At 42.5% G+C, this 22,753-nt stretch overlaps 1 protein-coding gene across 5 annotated transcripts in view; it reads right to left on the bottom strand.

Annotated features, from left to right (window-relative positions):
• septin9b (septin 9b) overlaps positions 1 to 22,753 on the bottom strand; it is a 72,406-nt gene that overhangs the window by 5,423 nt on the left and 44,230 nt on the right. For 3 of the 5 annotated variants that reach the window (XM_083973706.1, XM_083973705.1, XM_083973704.1), the window contains exons 3-7: positions 10,473 to 10,658; positions 6,489 to 6,617; positions 6,252 to 6,333; positions 5,540 to 5,677; positions 1,408 to 1,525 (exon numbers count right to left, since the gene is read on the bottom strand). In XM_083973706.1, the coding sequence (XP_083829832.1) occupies positions 1,408 to 1,525; positions 5,540 to 5,677; positions 6,252 to 6,333; positions 6,489 to 6,617; positions 10,473 to 10,658 (653 nt within the window). Of the gene's footprint in view, positions 1 to 1,407; positions 1,526 to 5,539; positions 5,678 to 6,251; positions 6,334 to 6,488; positions 6,618 to 10,472; positions 10,659 to 11,370; positions 11,518 to 21,289; positions 21,399 to 22,753 lie in introns of those variants that run through there. The other 2 variants (XM_083973707.1, XM_083973708.1) reach the window with 2 other exon arrangements.

Raw genomic sequence — 22,753 nt, 5'->3', positions numbered from 1 at the left:
GGTTAGAGGAATGTGACCAGACACTCACAGCTGGACACACTGAGCCGAACATTTAATAGAAAAAAAAACTCTCTTATTCTGTTTGCATGTCAAGTTACTGCAGGGAAAATGGGGGGAAACATTTGGCACAAGAGACTTTTAGTCAATAATCTTCAGGGTCATACGGAGCATGTGCGGCCAACCAAAACAATTCAGCTACAAGCCCTGCGGCTCCCTTTCGCTGCCAGGGCCTGGCCCGATCCCTGCTTTGTTCTTATTGGACGGTGTTACAGGCATCAGGGGGAAAATGGGAGCCAAGACACCTATTGTGCTTCTACCTTTCTAAAATGAATAAAGCTGTTAGGGAAGCCCGTATTTTTGGATGTAGGGATGAAGAGATAAAGGAAATGATGGAAGAGGGCAGGTGGCTGTCTGCCTCCTGCAGATTGAGAATTATCCAACAGAAACACAGCGAGGAGCGGGAGGCCACTGCAGAGACAGTTTAAGACTCCAGCCGGGGTGGAGCAAGAAATCTGAGGTAGCAGGGAAAGCCATGATAATGAGTTGACAGCTGTGAGGTTACAGTGGAGGATTAGCAGCCTGAGGTGTCTCAAAGTAGTTTGCTATGAGCTCGACCACTGTAATACACCAAGTGTGAGCCAACGAGAGCACAGTGGTGCTTTGAGCTAAACGCTATAGCACAAGTATGCTGACGTACTCACATTGTAAATGAGCCAATACATGGCTTGATCATACTGTAGTTGCATGCTAACATCTGCTAATTTGTATCAAAAGCTACAGCTGAGGCTGATGTGAATGTCATTAGTTTTGCAAGTATTTGGTCCTAAAAAAACATTGGAGCAAGTCAAATCTGGAATTGCAGGAAAAAAAAAAATCAGGCAATCAATGAAGTTATTGTAAATCATCCTGGATATCCAACAGTTATTAGACAGGAGCTCCAGGAACCATCTAGGAGTCATTAATATCCTTGTAACATTTTGAGCCAATTAATAGAATAATGTTTTAGTTTGCACTAATGCTATATTCACTAACTGAAAGACTGACAGATTCATATTCCCTGTTTACCACAATGCTACAATGGAGACAACATGTACTGCACAGTGCAGATCTCTCTGAACTTGGCTGACTTCTACGGTCACCCAGAAATTCCCTGGTAATGAAGGGCCTGCCTGCTCAGTTGGCAACGGAGCAGAGGTTCCCCTTCTACTAACATGCCAGACGTTGGAGCTGTGGAACGCCTCTCGGGTAAATAAATGCTTCAAGATAAATCGCTCTTAAATGCTTCCGTCTGGACTGAGCATGACTTTCAAAGTGTTACAGTTGTGAGATGATACAGTAGTCCCCAGGATGGGTACGGTGTGGGTTTTGCCCAGATGGCTTCTGTATGTGATGCCTGGCACCTCTCACCGTCTGTTTGAAGTAGTCCCTCTCCTCCAGGGTCAGTGTGTCAGCCTTGGCAATGACGGGGACGATGTTGACCACCTTACTGAGGCGCCTCATGAACTCCACATCCAGAGGCCTGAGGCTGTACGAGGACAGAGAGAATAGAGCACAATCTCACGTTACTGTATGAACATAACTGTACATTTGTGTTGTATTAAAATATTTCAAAACATTTTGAGTTTTTGCTCATTGAGCCATTGAGGTGTGAATATTTTCCCTTTTCATTCTTGAATTTTTACTTGATCCAGTCTAAATGGAAACATGTCTCTTTTATCTCTGGCACCACATAAATATTCTCACCTGCAGGACCTTCAACACATGCATGCATATAGAAAGATATAGCAATGTAATGGAGCAGAGCAACCACTAGAGGGCAATCATGGTCTACTCCCATACATTCAGTTGTCCCCAGTTTCTGGTATTGACCCTGATGATACTGCTTTAACATATGATGCTGTTTTTTTCCTGTGTCTTCTCCTGTTACACTCTCCTAAGTGTGATTACAGTAAAGTGTGGAGGAGCATGCACCTTCACTCAGAGACAGTAAGAAAACCTATACTTTTGACCGATTATTTTTCTGATTTAGCTTGACTCAAAATAAGTGTGGATGAAGTATACTCTCCATTTGTTCCTCCTAGAAAAATGTCTTCTTCTTTTTTCACTTTTCTCCTGTAACAGCTTTCTGGTTGCTCCTGGTAAAAGCAGTCATTAGCACTGGCCATGTATCAGCCTACACTGTAGCCTGACTAGTATTTCTTTCTGCTTTTTTTCCCCTCCCGTTTCAACGAGGCCTCTAGTCGCTCCTCCAGACAGACTCCCCTCATGCTGTCTGCTCTGCCCTCCAATTAGCCCCAGCCAAGCCAGGCCAACCTGGTTCAAAGACCCAGGGGCAGCTGGAGGAGAGGCCCGGCTCGCTCTCCTAACTGACTGACAGGCATGTCACCATGTACACAAGATGATACCACAAGGGAGCATGTGTTGCACAGAGCAAGAGAGAGGAAAGAACAAACAAAGCTGCGCAAAAGGTAGAAAGAGATGACACAAGTCAGTGATGCATTCAACCAAAAATACCAAATACATTATATTTTATGCATTTTTCATGCTGAAGGTGCAACTGGCAAGTATGCAGAGAGGGAGGAGAGTGAGGACTGAATCAAAGAAAAGAGCAGAGGTTAATGGTTGTGATCATCTCTCTTTGTGAATATTTATCAAATATAAATCAGGTAAGTGCAAACAGAAACTGTGTATGCACAGCTGCAAGAACGTACACGGCATGTTGGCATGTGTGCTGTGTCATATGCATGACTGAGCATATGTGCACACTTTAATGTGTACACATGTGTCCTTGCACACAAACATATGTTGTACAGACAATAAATATGCATGTATACACGCATGCACAGATGCACATTTACATGCTTGCATGCACAGATTGTCCTATTTAGGTGGATGGAAAAAAACAGCAGCAGTCATTTCCGTATAAATTGGGAACAATAACCTCTGTGGTCAAATAATAAGTTGAGCAAACAACCTACCACAGTGCGGAAAGCTCTGCCCTCTCTCCGTTTTAGTAATAGATCAGAAACCAGCTCGGAGCTGATGAGAGTCAAAGTGCAGCCTTCTTTTTCTCAGGAAGACATGTTAAATGAGCTAGCAATAAGACTATCCAGAGGGGAAATAGTGTGGCTGACTCCGCCATTATCAGAAATGGCTGGAGATGCCAAGACTGCGTTCTGCTTCACTGAGCACTGTTCATCTATCTAAAACCACAGAGGCAACTTAAAAGCAAATTGCTGACATGCAAATTATATTAGAGCTGCGATAAATACATGCTGCTGTTCGCGATGCTTCAAACAATCAAAGATGTAAAAAAAAAAAAAAAAAAAAAAAACAGCATATCTCCAATGATAGAGAGCTACCAGGGAAGTTCCTGTCAAAAAATGTTCCTGCCTGTCATTCTTGGATTGTGGTCACAAAGCAGAGGCATTCAGAGGCTTTTGGCATCATGTCTGTGTAATTGGTAACAGGCCTCAATTTAAAACTTCAACTGTCATTAGTGTGTGAAATGAAAAAGGGAAAATAAGCAAAAACAGAATAAGAGTACGATCGTAGAGTTTCTAGACTTGTTCCAGTACTTTTTTCCCCTCATGAACCAGTGTAAAATAACAAAACTTATCCACCACAAACTAAAGTGTTGTTATGTTGTTTCTTTAAAGCTCCAGCTCATGTTGCTGTGTTGGAACATTTGATTTAAAAAAAAATATGTATCACATGTCTATATGTTGAACATTGTCTCTCTATCTAAACATATGCAAACATGCAAACATGTCTACTTCACTATGTTCCTCTCAGTGCCAGGTTGTAACAGTAGGCCCAACAGATGTCTCCTTTGTGTTCATGCCTTCAACTCTCCGGTTGGTTGTAAGGAAGACACCACTTCCTGACAGATGTTTGTGTCTTTGTTTTCAATCGTACTCTGGATTTTCATGTATTTGTGTTTCAGTGAAGTGTGCATATCTGGAGTCTGTGTGTGGGTAGTGATACTTCAGGGACAGTGTTTGAGGATATGGCAGCTGAGAGAGGGAAGCAGCACAGATTCACGGTGAAACAGCGAAAGAGGAGAGCAGCTTGGGGTGTTGTTGAACTGGCTGAATCGTGCAGCTGTAAGCAAGACGAGATGACACACAATCAACAAACGCACTCGGGGCATCCACATGAGTGTGGTTATACGAGTGTTAGCATGCCCACTACCCACTTGAGTCCACAACCTGCGCTGCTTTACATGACCACACACACACGTACATTCTAAGCAGCAGCAGCAGCTGTGGCGACATGAGCAGATGATGAGGGGGTCTGTCAAACAGCGGGAAACACAGTAACACACATGCCACCCCCCCACACACACACACTCATAGACAGAAGGTTTAAGTGGACAACTGTTGAGTTACCAGTCTAGAGAAATATGAAGCAGCAGTGGAGGAGCCGTCACTGAGATATGCAGGGAGATAGTTAGAGAGTGTGTGTGTTCACAGTTGGTGTTTTGTGTTCTTTTTTATCCACTTGTGTACTAACTCAGTACCACTATCAAGATGCCTGCATCAGCCACAACAACTCAGAGCCTCACTGTTTGTGTGTGTGGCAGTACGTCCTCCTCGGCCCTCGGTGCACATGAGGACACGCCACACATCACTGCAGAATCGAACAAATTACAGCATCGACCGGAGAAAATGACCCTAATCACTGACAAAGCAGCGGGAGAAAGGTTTGCATCATCTCCTCATTAGTTTTAGTGTGTAGTGTAGCTGAAGCAAACGTCATGCGAGTTAAACAACCAGGTGGTTGTTTAGTTAAACAACCAGGTGGTTGTTTAACTAAAGAGAGATGTGTGGCTTTATCGAGAAACTGTAGGGAGACTTTGGGGCGTGACCGTCATTACTTGAACACAAAGTGACATCATCGTCATTACCATTATAATTACATTAACTTTGGTCTGTTAGCATCATTTACACCGAGGACAGTCTTGTGCCGGCGCAGTGGCTCATTAAAACATGCCAGTGTCTGACCACTGTCATGTTGCACTCAACGATTGTAATACAAAGCAATTAAAACCAGACTTCTGGTGCGGAAAAATGTGTGTTGATACAATAAATTAGGTTAATGTAGAAGATCTTGAGCTCATGTCGTGTCATGGATTTTTAATGGTGAATACACTGACAAATAAGCTTCATCATCATTAACTCCACCACCACCATTTGTCCTATTCAAGATAAGTCACTCTCCACATCCTGGAAGTTGTTTCACTATCGCTCTTAACTGTGAGAACTGCAGAGTCCAATTTCTTTCTGAAATCTGACTTTTCAAGTGATACTTCAGTGCCTCTGAGGAGAGAATGACTTCCACATGTGGTCACCAGAGAGAGAGAGATGAAAAGGAAGAGCTGGAGAAGGACACAGTTAAGAATCTGTTGAGAGACAATAGGTCGAGGGAAACGGTCCCAGAAGGCCTGATTCATCTGTGCGGCTGTGGGAGAAACTGGTGGGATGAAGTGGGGGCACTTAGCCACAAGAATGTGCGTCTGTTTGATACAGTATCTTACCAGTGGCCTGTGGGAGGAATGAAGTATATGCAGCAGTGCACCCTGGAGTCTGGGATCCTCTTCTTCCTGTCGATATTGATTTCCTCCTGCAGGTAGGCTTCATACTGGTCATTGATGAACTTCATAATGGGCTGCCAGCTGAAAGAAGGAAACACAGGTCAGAAATGAGAAGGTAAGTTTTTATACGATATCTGTTACCTAAGCTATGGGAGTAACTTAAGGTGATGAATAAGCTGGTAAAATAGCTCCATGTAGATATAGATAGATGTACCGGTAGATATCTAGTCTTTTCCCTCTATATGTCATCAGGGACACATCGCTTCTGTCTAGATTACATAAAAGATTAAATAAGTCAAAATAAAATTTGATAAACTTAATAAGTTAATTGATTACCGTAACTAAATTATGAATATTTGTGCATGAAATCCTCACAAACAGCAATCCTCTGAGAGGGTTGTACGTAAAAACAAAAAACAAAAAACAAAGCAAAACATGAATATGAATTTCAATGGAAAGAAACTCACAAACTTAAAGGTCGACAGGAAGACATTGTCTGTCTAGTAGTTAAATGAAATGCAAAAATGTTTCATAAAACACTGAGGTTTGGCTTTGATAAACCATATGGACTGAATAAGCAACCATACAAATTTAATGTATGAAGGGACATTGGCAATGGCCACCAAGGTCACAAGGTTACATAACCTTAGCTCACCAGTTTTCATTGTTGATCTGATCCCCAAAGCCGGGAGTGTCGATTACTGTCAGCTTCATCCTCACTCCTTTTTCTTCAATATCTGGACAAAGAAAAGTTGTTTTCTTAATATTTCTCATTTCTTTCACATGGACACCGAGAGAAAACTAAAGGTCAGCATATGGAAACACACATGCTGCTTATTATTAATGCTGTGGTCATATTGACTGCAGGCTACTGAATGTGAATTTTGCCAACCGTGACTGATGGACTTGATCTCGATGGTCTTGGGGATCCTCTCCTCTGGGTTGGGCTGGACTGATTTACGGCTCACCTTGGACTTGAACAGGGTGTTCATCAGAGTGGACTTCCCCAAACCGCTTTGTCCTGAAGACAGAAAAACACACAAACGAGAGTTAGAGAAACAGGGACCGCATTCACCAGTTGTTTTAAGCCTAGACGGTCACAAGGCAAAGCTGTCAAAGTCAGAGGCCTCATTTAACTCAAACACAAAAGTTTCTTTTAGGGTTTTTAATGTGCATATGACATCATTCCCTATGTGCGGGTTGTGCGGCGAGTGTGTGTGCGCACATGTGTCTGTTAATGATGGACTGTGAGCATAGCAGGACAGCTGCAGGGTCAGACCAGGAGGCCGAGAGGACAGATGTATTGTATAGACCGACCACACACACACACAAAGACAAACATTCAAAGGCTATATTTAACAATTTTAGAATACATCACTGCACTTAAACTACACGAAGAAGAATTCCCTTAAGTCAGAGGTACGGTTCATGACTCAGGATGAACCCTTATTTGCACCTGTTGACCTCTGTCCTTTTTTTGGTCCTAACAAAACAGACAGTTAAGAAGGAAAAATTAACAATTTTTGCCTTAAAAATAGCAACATCCCTTTGAATACAATAAGATTACTGTTTAATTTGTCCTTACTTAAAATATAAAATATAATGATCTATCAAATGTACTTTAAATGACACTGAATGTTTTCATTCAGTCTTATATATAAGTTTAACTAAAATAACTTGATTTTGATATTGATTTTACCTTAATGCATAACTACCATGAAAGTGGCTGAATGACATTTGGTGTTTATCATTAATAAATGAATCTGGACGTGATAGTTATTGCATCTCTGCTACACATCACCTCTGCACATCAAAGACGTCCCATTCTACCCTGTGAATGCAAACTCAAGGAAATAGCAAACTTGATTCGCTGATTAAGCCAGTAACACACGTCTACCAGGTCAGAAGACATTTCAGAAATAAAAAACTTTCAATTGAACAGCTGTAGCATTTTCTTGTTTGTTTTGACCTTGGACACACATTCTGTGTTAAATTGCACTATTAGAGACCGTCCACAACAGTAGACACATGTGAAAGATGATGTTCACACAAGATAATGTGGGTTTGATTTGTGCTGTTAACACACACACACACACACACACACACACACACACACACACACACACACGCTTAACGTGGCACAGCATGTTTCACGTCTCCCATCCATATTTCTCTCTCCCACCCTCCGTTAACTGCCCCTGTGGGCATCTACTGTGTCGTGTGGAGCGTTGCCAAGCTGCCAGGCCTTCTGCAACACCCAGGGCGCCTTTTCCCACCACGCTCTCTCTCTCTCTCTCTCTCTGTCTCCCCCAGTGTCACACAATCACACACACACTCTACAAACGCAGTCTTCTCATGCACTCAACTCACACTTCCAACACTTTCTCTTACACGCACACAATAAGACACCATGGCTGCCCCCTCGGTGTGGTGCGAATCAAAAGGTCAGCTGGCTCAGGGCAGGGATTAAGCAAACGCATCTCATAGAAGGGGCCACCAGGGACAGGGACAGGGCCAAGACCACAGCTGCTCTAACCTTTCAACAACTCTGTTAACCAACAGAAACTCTAAAGGTGCTCTATTTTTACTTAATTCTACGTTGTGGTATCCCTGCATCGACCTTTTGTGTGCCTCATTTATATTAGCAACCAGTAACCAAAAGAAACCAACCAACCACCGCTCTACACCAGTAGATGACAAAAATAAACTAAACATATAATAAAACAAACTGATTTTTATCAGGAGACCAATTGCAATAAGGCAGGTCGACACTGGCTTCACAGCCAGAAACATGACTCCAGGAGAACTTGAGATGTTGCTAAAAAAGTATCTGTCAAACTTCCCTCGAGCAAAATAAAAATCACTTTGTGTTGGATTAGACTCACCCTGGCTCTTCTCCATTGAAAACTTGCATTGTATTCTATTCCAGTCTATACACTGCGTGAGTGTTATTTGACAACACGGTGTTATATATCTTCTAATGACACAAGTTTCATTTGTCCTTGAGGATTTGGAGCTCTACAAGTGGATGCATGTCAGCGTTATGTGGGAACGAGCACCGTGCCTGCAACAGTGATGAAAACTGAGATGCAGGTAAAGATTAAAAACTGTTGTTTCACCCAGGTATTTTATTTATTCATTCTTTCTCACACATAAGCTGTATCACTGAGTCTTGTTGCACGTCCTCACTGTCTTACATCTTTCCTTCATTTCTCTAACATGTTTATTGTATTGCATGTCTCCATGGAAACGCGGCAACATCTCTGTGCAAACAAAACTTTGCCCTGCAGGGCTTGAAATCAAACAGACTCCAGCAACTACCAACAAGCCAATATGAACAGAATCAAAACACAAACACTGAGGCTCAAAAGAATCTAATTGGGGTTTTAACAAATCACAAACACTAATCTCAGTGTGTGAACAAACACATGTTGACATTCCTGTCTCTGAGGATAATGCACATCGGTTTGTTTCTGTTTCACATGTGCTCACCTGCATGTAGGTACAGACAAGGCTTCATGGACGTGTGTGTGTGTGTGTGTGTGTGTGTGTGTGTGTGTGTGTGTGTGTGTGTGTGTGTGTGTGTGTGTGTGTGTGTGTGTGTGTGTGTGTGTGTGTGTACATACATGTAAGTGCATGACAGAGGCACCTAATTGGCGGGGTGTTTGTGAGTCTTCCCTCAGGAGTGTGTGCGCTCTGGCTCGTCAGAGTAATCGCCATCATTATGCCACTTACACAGCCTGACAGCCTCCTTTTATCCACTCAAGTGTGTGTGTGTGTGTGTGTGTGTGTGTGTGTGTGTTTGTTACATCATGGACACAAAGAAAAGAGCTGCGCCTTAATAGAACAGCTGATGTTAAGCCACTCATTTATTTCTTTTCAAGTGTGATGGTGGTGAAAAATGAATGAAAGGTATTTTACAGGTTAAAGAATCTAGTGTGTAAAGTAGTGTGTTGATGTGTATGACACCCTGAGAGAAAAGATGTTTACTGTGAATGTGTGTCCATTTAGCACCAAGTTAATTATTCTGGATAGCAGAGCTTCTTCAGAAAGAATTGAACTTGCTTTGTTCTTCATTCTGTGTTGTTGCAGCTTAAATTGAAAATGTTCCCAATAGTAACCATCTGATTTCTCTTCTTTATTTTGCTGAATTCAACACTGACTCAATAGCTGTTGTAAACATAAGGCATTTGGAAGCAATTACAGCTTCAAGTCCTCCTGAATACATCTGCGTCAGTTTAGATTTTAGGATAGAGTTTTATCCAAATCTAACGTGGATGTGTAATCAAGCTCAGCGTTGAGCTGAAGGTCAGGCTGGATGAGAAGCTGGCTGTTTAAACTAATCTTCACGTAATACCGCAGATTTACTGTTGTATTTATACAGTAAGGCCACCGTCCACCTGCTCTCATATGGATGCTATGCTGCGACTTTTTGTGCTTTGTCCTTGGGACCAGTTTTTCTCAAGATTTCGATCTCAAGATTTCTGTGTGGTTCAGTTCACACATAAAAAGAAAACAATTGGTTACACTAAAAGGACTGATTCAGGTTATTTGTTAAATATTAAAAAGTGTCACCACTGGTTTTGCACCCCATTCACCTTGACCTTCACACTCACCACATCTTGTTTTTAATGATGCCAATGAAGTTAAATTACTTTGGTAAATTGGTTGCATATGAAGATAAATCAGAGACAAGGTTAAAATCAGCACCATAAAAAAACCAATACAAAGGCAGGAAAGTGAAAGGGAACTGAAAGCAGTAGAAGAAGAGAGGAGAAATTATAAAAAGCAGAAAAATAACAACACACACACACACACACACACACCACCATCTGCAGTAAATCAATCAATGTGTGGCTGTGCACGTCACACTCACCAACAACCATGATGTTAAACTCGAAGCCCTGCTTCATGGCCTTCCTCCTCATCTGCTCCAGGATGGCATCGATGCCCACATAGCTGAAGTCGCTGCCATGGCTCTTCTCCCCCTTGCCTTGCAGACTGGGGCTGTTGGGCTTGACGGACTCAGACATGTTGCTGTGGCTCAGATTGACCTCTGACCCTGAGGGATACAAAGATAAGACACAAGAGAAAGGAATATGTTAATAGATTTGCATATGATTTCAGATATTTGTGATGTTGAAGCTACAAAGCGACAAATCAAGTTGGTAGTAAAAATGGAGGCACTAACTGTAAAAAACAACTGCATGTACAGAATGCAAATGAAACGATGTGAACTGCTGAGAACAACATGCTCAGTGTGAAGCTTGTGGAAGATACCGATCTGAGAAGTTCATTTCCTGTGTGAAACAGGATATAGCAGCCTTAAACACACATTTATGAACACTCGCCTTTTACCCAAGATGATACAGAGGTGATAATGTGTCTTTTGCACTGTGCCAGAAACCCAACTTTTGTCCACAGGCAGACAGATGTGCACACATGTGCGTAAAATAACAAAATAAACTTTTTCCTATGCGTTTGATAAAGAACACTTCTTTTCCCAGTAATCCTTACTCCAAATCACACACACACACACTCCACTATAAAACTAACCAATAAATCAAATGAGAAGAAGGCACGCATCTGCTTCCTAACGTTTTCAACCACCGTCTCATGTTAGCAGAGGAACCCACTGAAGGAACTCTTAACTTCTCAGAGACAAATGACGTGGAAGCTGAAGCCAAAGTGGAAGAGTGCAGCTGTAGAGATGAATTTCATAATCGCAAAAGAATTAGGAACACAAAAAAAACACACACACACAAAAAACAGACCTTGTGGGGCGAAGGAGCTGCCAACTACAAATCACGGCTTTCTTCAACTTAAAGAGGATCAGTCGGTAGAAGACTGAGGCTGTGCGCCAACGCACTGCTGCAACAGGCAAACCACCCCAAAAAAAATGACAACGGCTCAACTTTGCCAAATGTGCTAGTGCGTGCTTGTAGCAGCAGCAGCAGCAGCAGCAGCAGCAGCAGCGCTCGACTTGCACGCTTAATGTAGGAGGAGACAACATTTCCTGTGTGACAGAAACGTGTGGTTATGTCTGTGTGAGGTTTGCAGTCACAGACACTACAAACCACAGAGACATTCACCTGAAACTGAATGGACACACACAGCCATCCTGGATGTATCCTCTGCAGACTGACACTTTCTGGCTGCATTGTTTTTCCCCAGAAAAGAGAAAGAAAAGAGTTGAAAACACCAGCATCTCCATCAGCTTTTGTTGTAATTTTGATTTTGTTGGTATGACACAGCAGTGGCCCGCCTGTATACTAACATGTTCCTGCAGCATTGTGCTTCTCGGTGATATGAATATCAATGAAACACATGTGGCAGTGGAACATTTCCTCCAACCGAGTCCTCCTGCTCAGAGCTTTGCCCAGAAAGTGTGAAATACAGCTAGAGGAGACACGATCTGGCAACGAGTAACAATTTTTCCAATTTTTATTACAACTATGATGTACAAACTTTTCACGGGGGAATAAAAAGCCTTCCTGTCTGGCTCTCTGTGACTTTGTCCTGGGAAAAGTGAGACGAGCTGCACACACACAGAGACACACGCATGCCAAAGAAAAACAGATTTACACACACAAACAGCGTAACTGAACAATGCCAAGCAACAACTATGAATATCCCACTGTGTGCATAGGAAAATGTACCAACATCACAATGCCACCCCTCCTTCTAAAAATCCAAACTCATGGCAGTATTGATGAGTCAGCTTTAAACTCTCTCAACTTGATACAGTTTTTCCTTGTTCGTCAAGACACACAAGAGCTGGACTGTATGTGTGAGGAGGAAGGGCTGTACCACACCTTCAGCAGTCTTGACAGTAACCATCAGTCTCTCTCTCTCCAACCTTCAGTTCCCACACAGCATGATGAACAGTGCTGTGGGAGCACATGTGGCTTGGCCAAAACTCAATAAATACATTGCTAAACTTTTGAGAGAGAGAGAAAAAAAGGGAGAAGTCCGTCCCATCAACAGTCAGTCAATGCTCAGTGTAATAGGTTTTGTCTTTGCTCAATAATTCAAAACACATTCAAAGGGGCAATTTCCCTTTATGCTAAGACATCAATTTTATCAGCATAACAGCATTCCTGACGTTCAAGACCGTTCAATCTGTGCTGTAATGGAAACCTTCTGTGAAAGCCACATCATCAAGGCTGCGCTGATGTCCTCAAGAAAGCAAAAGACAGAAATGCTGCGTCTTAGAAGTGAAACAATGATCCTGAGGTCCTTGGATCGACTTATCCTTGGGATGTGTGTGTTGCAATTTTTATTTGCAGTGTCACGTGGTGGCATCTGGCTGCACCGAACCCCCGCAGATTGCACGAGTAGCCTCTTGAACGATACAATGTAAATGAGCTCTAATGACATACTCCAGGTTCTGCAGCCAACTGGCCTCCTGAGCACCTCCACCACGCCAGCCACGGGCCATCTGCCGGCTTACAAGGCCGTTCTCTAAGAATAGACGAGCAGTCTCACTGTGGCAGGGAAACACACAACCATAGTAACTAAAACAAGCAAATGTAGGACACATGAGCGCATGCAATGGAAAAGGGAGGAACAATGAGCAGTACCAAGAGTCCAACTGTTACCCAAGCTGACAATTCACTACTTCTCATAAAACCCATTTACATTTAGCTCTACTTCCTAATGCTGCCTCTTTCGAGGTGGCCTTTAGCTGTTGCGCTGCTTTTTTATAAAAGTGTCCCTCAAGTGGCCGAGTGACAGCTCAGCCTATTACAGCACATCTTCATGACTCTTGGTTCATACGCGATCACATTTCACAAAGAAAGCGTTAACGACCTTTGCTACTGCCAACTGCTGCATTTCTGGATGAGTAATCTCATCACAAATGAACAGAGATGCACAGTATGACTAAGATCACGACTCGGCAGCCTCAACCGTTAAATCCAAACAGTTCACAAAGACGCAGACAGACCCAGCAGATGCATCAAAATAGAAAGTTGTATCAGCCATGGTAGACCTCAGTGGAATAAAATTCCTTCAAAGAGCACTGTTTTCATTTAACTGGAGCCAACAAAAAAAAACCACAGTGAGGAACATGGCTTATTCAAATGAAAAATATGGGAAACTGACCTGTACAGAGCCCATAACAGGTGCACCCGCGAACCTTCCTGACCCTTAAATGAGAAAACATATCCAAATATTTGGCCTGCCTCTTATCTCCCGTTATCAATACAAACTCCCTGAATGAAAACAACTTTATTAAAACTAAACAGATGTTATAAGTGAAGATAAATTCCAGTAAATACACCAGGAAGAGGATTTATTTTATTCACCTCGTGACATGCAATCGCAGCACTTCAGGATTAGCTGATTTGAGAGCTTTGTTTAATGAATGGAGATGAGTTCAGGCTTTTTCTTTGCATGATTGGATAGATCCCATCAAAGAGATGACTCTGGTACTTTATTTTCAAACGAGGGCACTTGTAGTTGAATGGGGGCTGTTGTGAGTTTACATCGCTGGAATTTACATGTGAATCCTCACGTTTCTAAAGGATGATACCAAGCTTGCTGCTTGTCCTTGGTCTGCTGGATAATGTTAACCAAAGACACGGCAGTTGGTAAAGGAAAAAAAAAGAAAAGAAAACGCTGCTCTTTCAGAACACTTGTATTTTATTCACACTGGGCTCAAAAATGAGTTCGTGTCATGTGTTTTGTCAGCACTATGGTAGCTGTGTTTGGTTTCCTGTTTGTCACCAAGGCTTCACTGAAGACAAAAACCACAGCTATACTTCCAGTCCTATCTTAAAGGGGCACCTCACCAATTAACTCATCACAACAGTTACCACTCTCAGCATGTGCAAACAGTTATTAAAACAAATCTGAATGTTTTCTATGGCTCTAAAGGCAGCTTTGACAAGTCTGACAAAATAACCCTGATGATGTTGCAGTGGCAAAAAACCACCTAAGCATGAACTTGTAACTTGAGTATATGATTTTTTTCATTAGAAGGGTGGAGTTTGAAAGAATCATGGGAGAAATGTTGTGTTGCATTATGGGAGTTGTAGGATTCAGTGTTTGGGGGATACAGAAACCTCTGCTGCTTCCAATTTTATGGATGTACCAGAGTGTTTATTCACTAAACTTTGATACTGAGACAAGTCTCGAGCCCCTAGGTCATTAGTCCTGAAATCCAGATTTGGAGTTGGACCAGTCTGAGTCCTGGACTTGAGTACTACAATAGTAAAGATGTGCAGTATTAGATGACCACGGTTATACTTTAAATTAGGTCAAAGAAGTAAATATGGAATATCACTGCTCATCAATCATTGCAGGTCTTGAAAAGTGGATAAGCCTCTGAAAAATTGCACAAATATAGTGACGGTAAATCTCTCACTTGAAATTACCTTTGGCAGGATAAAAGTGATAGACTGGACAACCTTAAAGTGAGGGGGGTGACTTATTACATTTTTTTTGGAAAAAACTTCAGCAGAATAATCAGGATGTATTGTTGTGTAATCCGTGAACGCCAGCAAAGCTCAGAGGAGACCATGAATTACAATATGGTTTTCAGGCAGCATTCTTGTCTGGCCTCAACCTTCCCAAAAAAGAGTAATACATCATGTTAATATTTCAAAAAGAATGCAATGTATAAACATTTAGTTGACAGATATCAATAACCACTACCCTGAAGCGTCAAGGCCACTTTGTCTCTGACTTAAACTGACCTGTAATCTAACCCCCTGGAAAACTGACACAAAGGATTTCATTTTGATCTGATACAGTGCAGCCCTTCAGAGAATCGCCTTCCTACTCTAGATTCACACACACAACTCAACACCCCCCTCTCAGGGCCTTCATTAAAATCCCATCAGGAACATCACATCCAACCCTACATTTAATATTCACCGAGTGAAACTTGAGCATGCCAATACCAGAAACAAAGGCTTCATTGTGTTTCTGAGAAACCCCCGTAAAACCAAAGAAATGCAGTTTCCATCGATCCACACATGCCACATCACCACTTCCCTGTTTTGAATTATGTGAGAAAGTAGGTATTTGTTTGTAATGTTATTGTTCGACTCCAGCCTAGGCTCTGACAGTATCAGTTTGGTAACTACCCTACTGAGAGGGAAAAAAAGACGGGGAGTTAAAGAGACAAAGACGGAGAGAAATCATAAAATGATTGGCATGTACGGTACAACGTGTAATTAGTCCTGATGAGCCAAACTATTTAAACAGTGCAGTTGTTGACAGACGCTGCTGCACAAGGAACCAGTCCATGTAGGAGGACTTTATAACTCAGTTCTGTGTTCATGCAGTTCAAATGTTGCCATCATGAATGTGCTAACCTTGTGATATTTTTGCAGCTTTTTGCACAACTGTTTGGAAATTCCTGCAGCTGTTATGCAGGATACGGTTGCAAGGAAATGAGACTTAACAATAATTAAATATTTTCTCGTAGTCTATTAAGCAGGCTCATCAAATTCAACTTTGTTGCCCCGAGACATATCAGCATTCCAAAATCAGAAATCAGATAAAAGACACAGAGCTTTACAAATTCATTTATAAAAAAAAAAAACAGGGAATCTCCCATTTTTGCAACATGTCCAAGTCTTAATCAAAGACTTCTCTTGTACCGAAGATAAGAAATGTCTTTTATCCACCTTTAACTCCCCTGAAATGTGGGTCATGAGGTTCTTTACTATAAATAAAACCCTTTTAACGTCTGGCCAACAAAACTACCTTAGATCACAGTTCACACAAATTATACATGAGTCACTGATAAGTTGTTTTTAATCAATTTAAGTTTTTAAATAACATGTCATGGAAAGATGGGAGTTCTCCCAAGTGATGCTTGTGAGTAAAAGAAGGAACAGAAAAGATATTTTCTCCCGCCTGCAGTCTGTCTGAGCATATGTTCAAAATCCAGTCAGTCCATATGGGGTTGAGATTTGGGAAAATAAAGTGTCACGTCTGTTCTTCCACTCACTCACCTTAACTCACACAGTTACTACAGCTCTTAAACACTGTCTCTATTTGAGACAACATTTTTACATATGTGTGTCTAAGCAAGTTTTTCTTTTACTGTTCTCTCTCTTCCCCCTTTTTTTTTTTTTAACCGGAGATGACATTTCCACTGCCCCTTTGGTGGCTCCTTCTAAAGAGGAAGAGATCATAAAGTTTTATGTCTGCTGCTGTCTGGCAGAGATAGATGGAGGGACCAGAAAGCAGAAGACATCAGTTGACTGACAGCCCTAAGTGTGTCACATGAAAACAGGATTAACATATGAACAATTTAATATCCTCTGAGATTTTTATGAGCGCTTTTATGAGCACAGTCAGGTAAAGAATGGGCTCTTTTTGATTCTCAAAAGAAAAATCACACTGCCTCATCTTGGGATACTAGCACTTTACAACATAATGTGTAATGGCACTAATAGTGATACACCTGGCTTAGCCCCAAGTGTGAAAACAGGTTACACACCTGTTACACAGAGTATATAAAGTGGCTGCACTATGCAGTAACAACACCACAGGTGCACTGGTCAAAGAAGAGTATTCAAGTCAGGGATTACAGTCAGAGTAATGACAGCACAGAGAGAAACACAGGAAGAGCAGCCACAAGTTTGAATTCACACATATAGACTTCTAGGCCAGGTGGTATAACAGCTTATATTGTGGTAGTGATTTACTGCTTTTAAATTTTCTTCCAAGAGGTGTTGACATTATTTTGTCTCCACCCTGTAATGGGCAGATAATGAGTCGAACCACAATCCCCAAAAGAGTTTCAAAAAGTCTCTCATTTCAATGTCAAGTGTTAAGCACGTTTTTAAAGGATCACAGGCCACTAGCTTAACGCTACACTTGGCTCTGTTAGCGGGAGATAACAAAACGATGTGTTTACAGTCGGTAGTGACAGAGTGAGGTCGACAGAAGGGAGCTGTGAGGATATAGGAAGTTCTCACTGGGCTGTCATGTACATCCAGGAGGAAATCCCTCTCACTCAATCCCCCCAACCATGCTTTGAAACCAAAGGAACGCACAGATTAAAAAATCCTGACGTATTTTCCATCATAATGACTCCCTGCCATGTAAGACGATGAGCTTCGGCGAGGTCGATGACAGCTACGGCGGACACAAACAGACGGCGGCACTTCAGAAAAGGTCTGAAGAATGCTACTGGCCCACTTCATCTTTCACTCTTGTCCCCTGTGTCGACCCACCGGGAATGCGACCCCTGGCCTAACATGGAGCAAAGCAGATGGTGCTGCCCGGTGTTGAAATACAGCTCTACGCATGGAAACTTCTGCTCTGGTAGATAATGACCTGTCCCGAAAACACCTCGAAAAAGATTGAAAGGGTGTGAAGAGATGGAGAGAGAGAGAGACAGAGAGAGAGAGCTGTGCATTGAGAGGGTCAGCGAGGTAAAGGGCAAGACCAGAGACATGTAGAGAGGAGATGTAAGATAAATGCTACAATAACAGCGACAAGCTGAAAAACACAACAAGAGGGCCCACTGTTTGGAAAGACAGCTGTAAGCAGAGACCGAAATTACATGAGAAATGAAACCCCAGCGCAGGAGGGAGGTCGCCGTGGTGCCGAGTATCATCGGGAGAGCCCACTGTTCGGGGCAGTTCTCAGTACTGTACTGTAGGCTAACTGACCACAGCAGTAACTCAGAGCCCAAACATTTCTGAGAAACGTGGAAGGGGAACTGGGAGGCTCTGGCCGCAGACCCATCAGCAGCTGCAGTGTGGGGGGGGGGGGGGGGGGGGGGGGGGGCTGGTACAGGGCAGAGGACAAATGGAGCCCATGGTGCAATAAATCACACAACCACCAGGCAGCAACTAGGAAAGTGGCCGACTGGTTTGAATAGCTTCAACAATGGATGCTGTGCACCACTCAACAAGGGGACATGAAAGCCAACTTCTGTGAAGTTGGAGATGACTCTTTTTGAATAGCACCAGTTAGTTGCACAGATAATACATTACTTAAAAACTTAATTAGCTTAATTAATTACCTTTAACACTTTCTGGTATTTTAAGATGCAAGATTCTGAGAAGAAAAAACCCCAAAGCCAAATGACTCAGTCTAGAGGTCATCTGCTGATTTTAGATGCAATTAAAATACTGCTCGTCTCTCCAATAAGTTTCTTTCCTTATTAGAAAATCGCTTCAATACTTGGCTATAAATCTCATAAACTAGGGCAAGGGAGCTAAATACAGTATTTTGTATAAAGTTTTCAATGTATCAATACTCCCAAGAAGAAAGCAATAAATGATATATAATCTGTGGTGACAGTTTAGGAATTTCACTCTGCAGCCTGCATTGCAGGCTGTGGGTCGACTGTACTGCAAACAAACCTGAGGTGGTTGTGACACACATTCTGTAATTTCCAATTGTCGCCCAGGATCCAAAACATTAAGTGACAGATGAGCCACAATACCTCCAGGCATAATACTATCATGGTATTATTAGTAGAAGGAAGATCGCCACAAACTGTCATATTGTGCCCTCTCCTCTCCTCCAACCCCCCAGTGTTGGCAGGCCCTCAACCTATCTCTCTGACAGGACATGACACGTCCGACTTCCTCCCGCTCGTGACATACATGGAGAACAGAAAACATCCTCCCAGTGTGGGCATCCAGAGTGATACAAGACATAGCTGCAAGTTTGTTATCTTTGACTTCCTATTGCATTTTACACAAAGGCTGCTAGTCCATCGTTTTTGCAGAGAAACTGCTGTTGAAAAAACCACAAACAAAAAATATAACCACATTATTGACTTGCTGCAACATGAAAATAAGGTGAGTGCAGTGTATATTCTACTGTAAACAGGGACACAGTTGGCTTGATTCTTTTATAATGTGGGAAAGAATATTTTCAGACAAACACTCTGCTTGTTTACAGTAAAGTAAAGTTTACACCTCTTCTCCTGACAGCTTTGTTGCCTTCAGGGCAAATTCTTTAGTTAAAAATATGGGCCTGAAGGTACTGCAGTGTCCAACATGATGGAAACGTTACCATGTACACAAGAGAGGACTGAGCTTTGAAGAATTGGCTTTGAAATCTTTCCTGGCACCTGCAACACAACATTAAATATTTGACAGGACTAGTTATATGATATCAGGCTTTAAATTACAACAAGAAAACAAAGCCTCTGTGTGAATTGTTCATGCTGCTGGCCCCAAACAATCCTAATTAAGTGTTTATCTGTGGTGATTGAATTACTTATTATCAGCCAGCTAATCTGATTAAAAAAACATGCAAACAATGGCTAAGTGGCTTTAACTGGCACCTATTGTGAAGCATATTGTGTTAATGCTTTATGTAAATCAGATATGAAGCAGCATTAGAAATGTGAGGATTCAGTAGCATTGGGAGCTACTGAAGCTTCTGGACACTGACACAGTAGGCTGACACCGTGGGAAATGACTTGCTACAACTACTACTACGTGTTGTGACACATTGACTTTTATATACCGTCTACAGCAACCAGGTGCGATATAATCACACTCTGGTCTCAATGTGCAAGGTCAAATGCATTACTTTTCTTGCAAAGTATGGTGTGTATGCAGCAAAGCAAGGACATCTACAGTAGAACATCTGACAGCGCCTCTATATGACTAGACTGAAAATGAAGCCGGGAAAACACCCGTTGCTTTTTAGTGTCTCTTTTCTTATGATTCCTTGGTGAGAAGTTCACTGAGTTTTTGGGTGCAGCATCCAACAAAGCAACTATTCAACCAAACTGGGTGAAACTAGACCATGTGACGGACCGAAAAACATAGAGGATAACTGATATTGCTGGATTTTCTGGCCTCTGGGGGACAAAATTGAAGCTAAATGACTTAACCACAACCTAATTTACTTCCCACCACCAGAGGAGTTGGGAGGAGAGTTCATCATATTCCCTGTGGAAGAGCAAAACTCAAACTGAAAGTATGACCTGTTCATCTCATCTTCAACTCTTCCTGAACTTGGCAACAAACTCTCTGGAGAGGCAGGCACAAGGGATTGTCAAAATTAAATCATGTCCTAACAGCTTGGCTCCATCAGTGCCTGGCTAATCCACTGCACTGGATCAAAGTCAGACTGGAAACTCTAGCTGATGTGACAGGAGCCGAGGCTGAGGGAGGAAACATGACTAGAGCCCTGGAGGACTGAGAACTTAAAGAGTAATACGGGTTATTCTGATTGGTCAGCTCTCTGTTCCATTATGGCAGATTGATTATCCATGCATGCTCCAGAGCTGAAGACACAATGGGAGGGAGAAAGAAAAGAGGAGGGGAGTAGTGTGAAGAGGGGAGGGAGGGAGGGTAGCAAAGTGGTAGAACTGACCCCCCAAACTCTCCCTGATGGCTGAACAATGGGAAAGGGAAAGGATAGAGAGGAGAAGAGAGAGATAAACAAGCACAAGCCCTGCACACTAAATTACAAGTTCTCCACAGAACTCCTGCCAACAACACACTCACTGTCCACCTCTCTGCCTCAACACTTCATTTTCCACACAGCAGCCATGAGACACCTGGTTAACTAACTTTGACACCAGCTGCCTCAAAGCAACAACCCATATCTGTTTCTGCCTCCACACACACACACACCACCCCCCAAAAACACTTCTCCTGCCTCTTTCTCCCTCCTCACAATCATTCACAGCTCTTGTAGCGAGACGGAGAAGAAGCAGACGGTGAAGGCAAAAAATCGACTACTCACCCAACCCTTTCCTCTCCTTCTCTTCTCCCTCTCTTCTCTCCCACTCTCTTCCTCTCCCTCAATCACAGCTCCAGCTGGTGAGGCCGAGGCTGCTGCTGCTGCTGCTGCTCTACTGGCCACGCCCACAGCACAGTCATGTGACCGCTATCCCAAGTGGCTAGGAAGGCATTCAGCAGCCACACCCCTCATTCAGATAAAGTGAATGGAGAACATTGTGGATATAGAGGGCTATCTCAAACCACGTGCTATTAAGTAAACCCACAAGAGGGGAAGCTCTGTGTGTGTGCGCGTGTGTGCGTGCAGTTTAATCAAAAGAGCGAGAGAGTGTTTTTGGCAAAATAAAGGAATATATGTGTATGTGATAAAGAGTGTGTGTGTGTTTGCACAAGACAAGAGCCAATATCCTCCTTACTTCCATGTCCTTGTGTGTGTCCATCTGCTCTATTGCCCCCACTGCTTTGTTTCACAGAGAGGGCATTAAATCATGTGAGCGTGTGTGTGTGTGTGTGTGTAAAACATTCAGTCATCTCTCTCTCCTTGAATCGTCTAAGGCCCTCCCTCTCTTTCTCTCTGACACACACACACACACACACACACACACACACACACACACACACACACACACACACACACACACACACACACACACACACACACACACACACACACACACACACAATCCCTCAAAACTGTGGTTGAATCGTAACAAAATCCATGACGAACACAGAACATTTCAAACATAGAATCAAAAAATAAAAATAAAAATACACCATTGAAGGAATTATTTGACATTTTGGGAAACTATTCTCATCCAGAGCTACTAAGTCACGAAAACCACTTGTTGGACGTTAATTATGAGGCTAAAGTTTGAAGGTTAGCTCAGTGACGTGGGTGTGTGAGGAGGAACGTTGCAGTTCGAGGCCTTCTGGGTCCTCCTCACAGCTGACACAATCACACAAACTCTGCAATCGCCAAACATATGCAGACAAGATGACGGGCAACATTCGATCCCGACACAGTAGGCTCATGTTGAACAATTTCCTTCCTATAATCTCCCTCTTTAGAGTTTCAAGAAAGCATCCTCTCTCTCATATAACCAGATGCAAACAGCTTGTAGTTTAATGGAGGCTGTGTCCTGTGACTGAACAGTAACTACCAGGCGACTTCAGAGTGGGATTACTACAATAAATGTTTTAGTTAAAACAACAACAACATGTCATTTTGATGCTAGTTTCTGTTACGGATTAAACAAACACAATATCATGTATCACTCTGTGAGCTCTGCAGGTGCTAGCAGGCAGGTTTTTTCCAGAGTTTGTGCTAAGCTAATGCTGTATATAGGTTGCATAGCCTTATATTTACCACACAAAGACAGGAGTCGTCTTATCTCTTGCCAAGAAAAGAAGTGAAAGATAGAAGAGTCTCCAGCCAAAACGCAAACATAGACAAACGTCATAGATGTTC

Source organism: Trachurus trachurus (assembly GCF_905171665.1).
Source record: "Trachurus trachurus genome assembly, chromosome: 1".
Taxonomy (NCBI): Eukaryota; Metazoa; Chordata; class Actinopteri; order Carangiformes; family Carangidae; genus Trachurus; species Trachurus trachurus.
The sequence above is the reverse complement of the archived record's forward strand: the minus strand, read 5'-3'. Positions and strand labels throughout refer to the sequence as shown.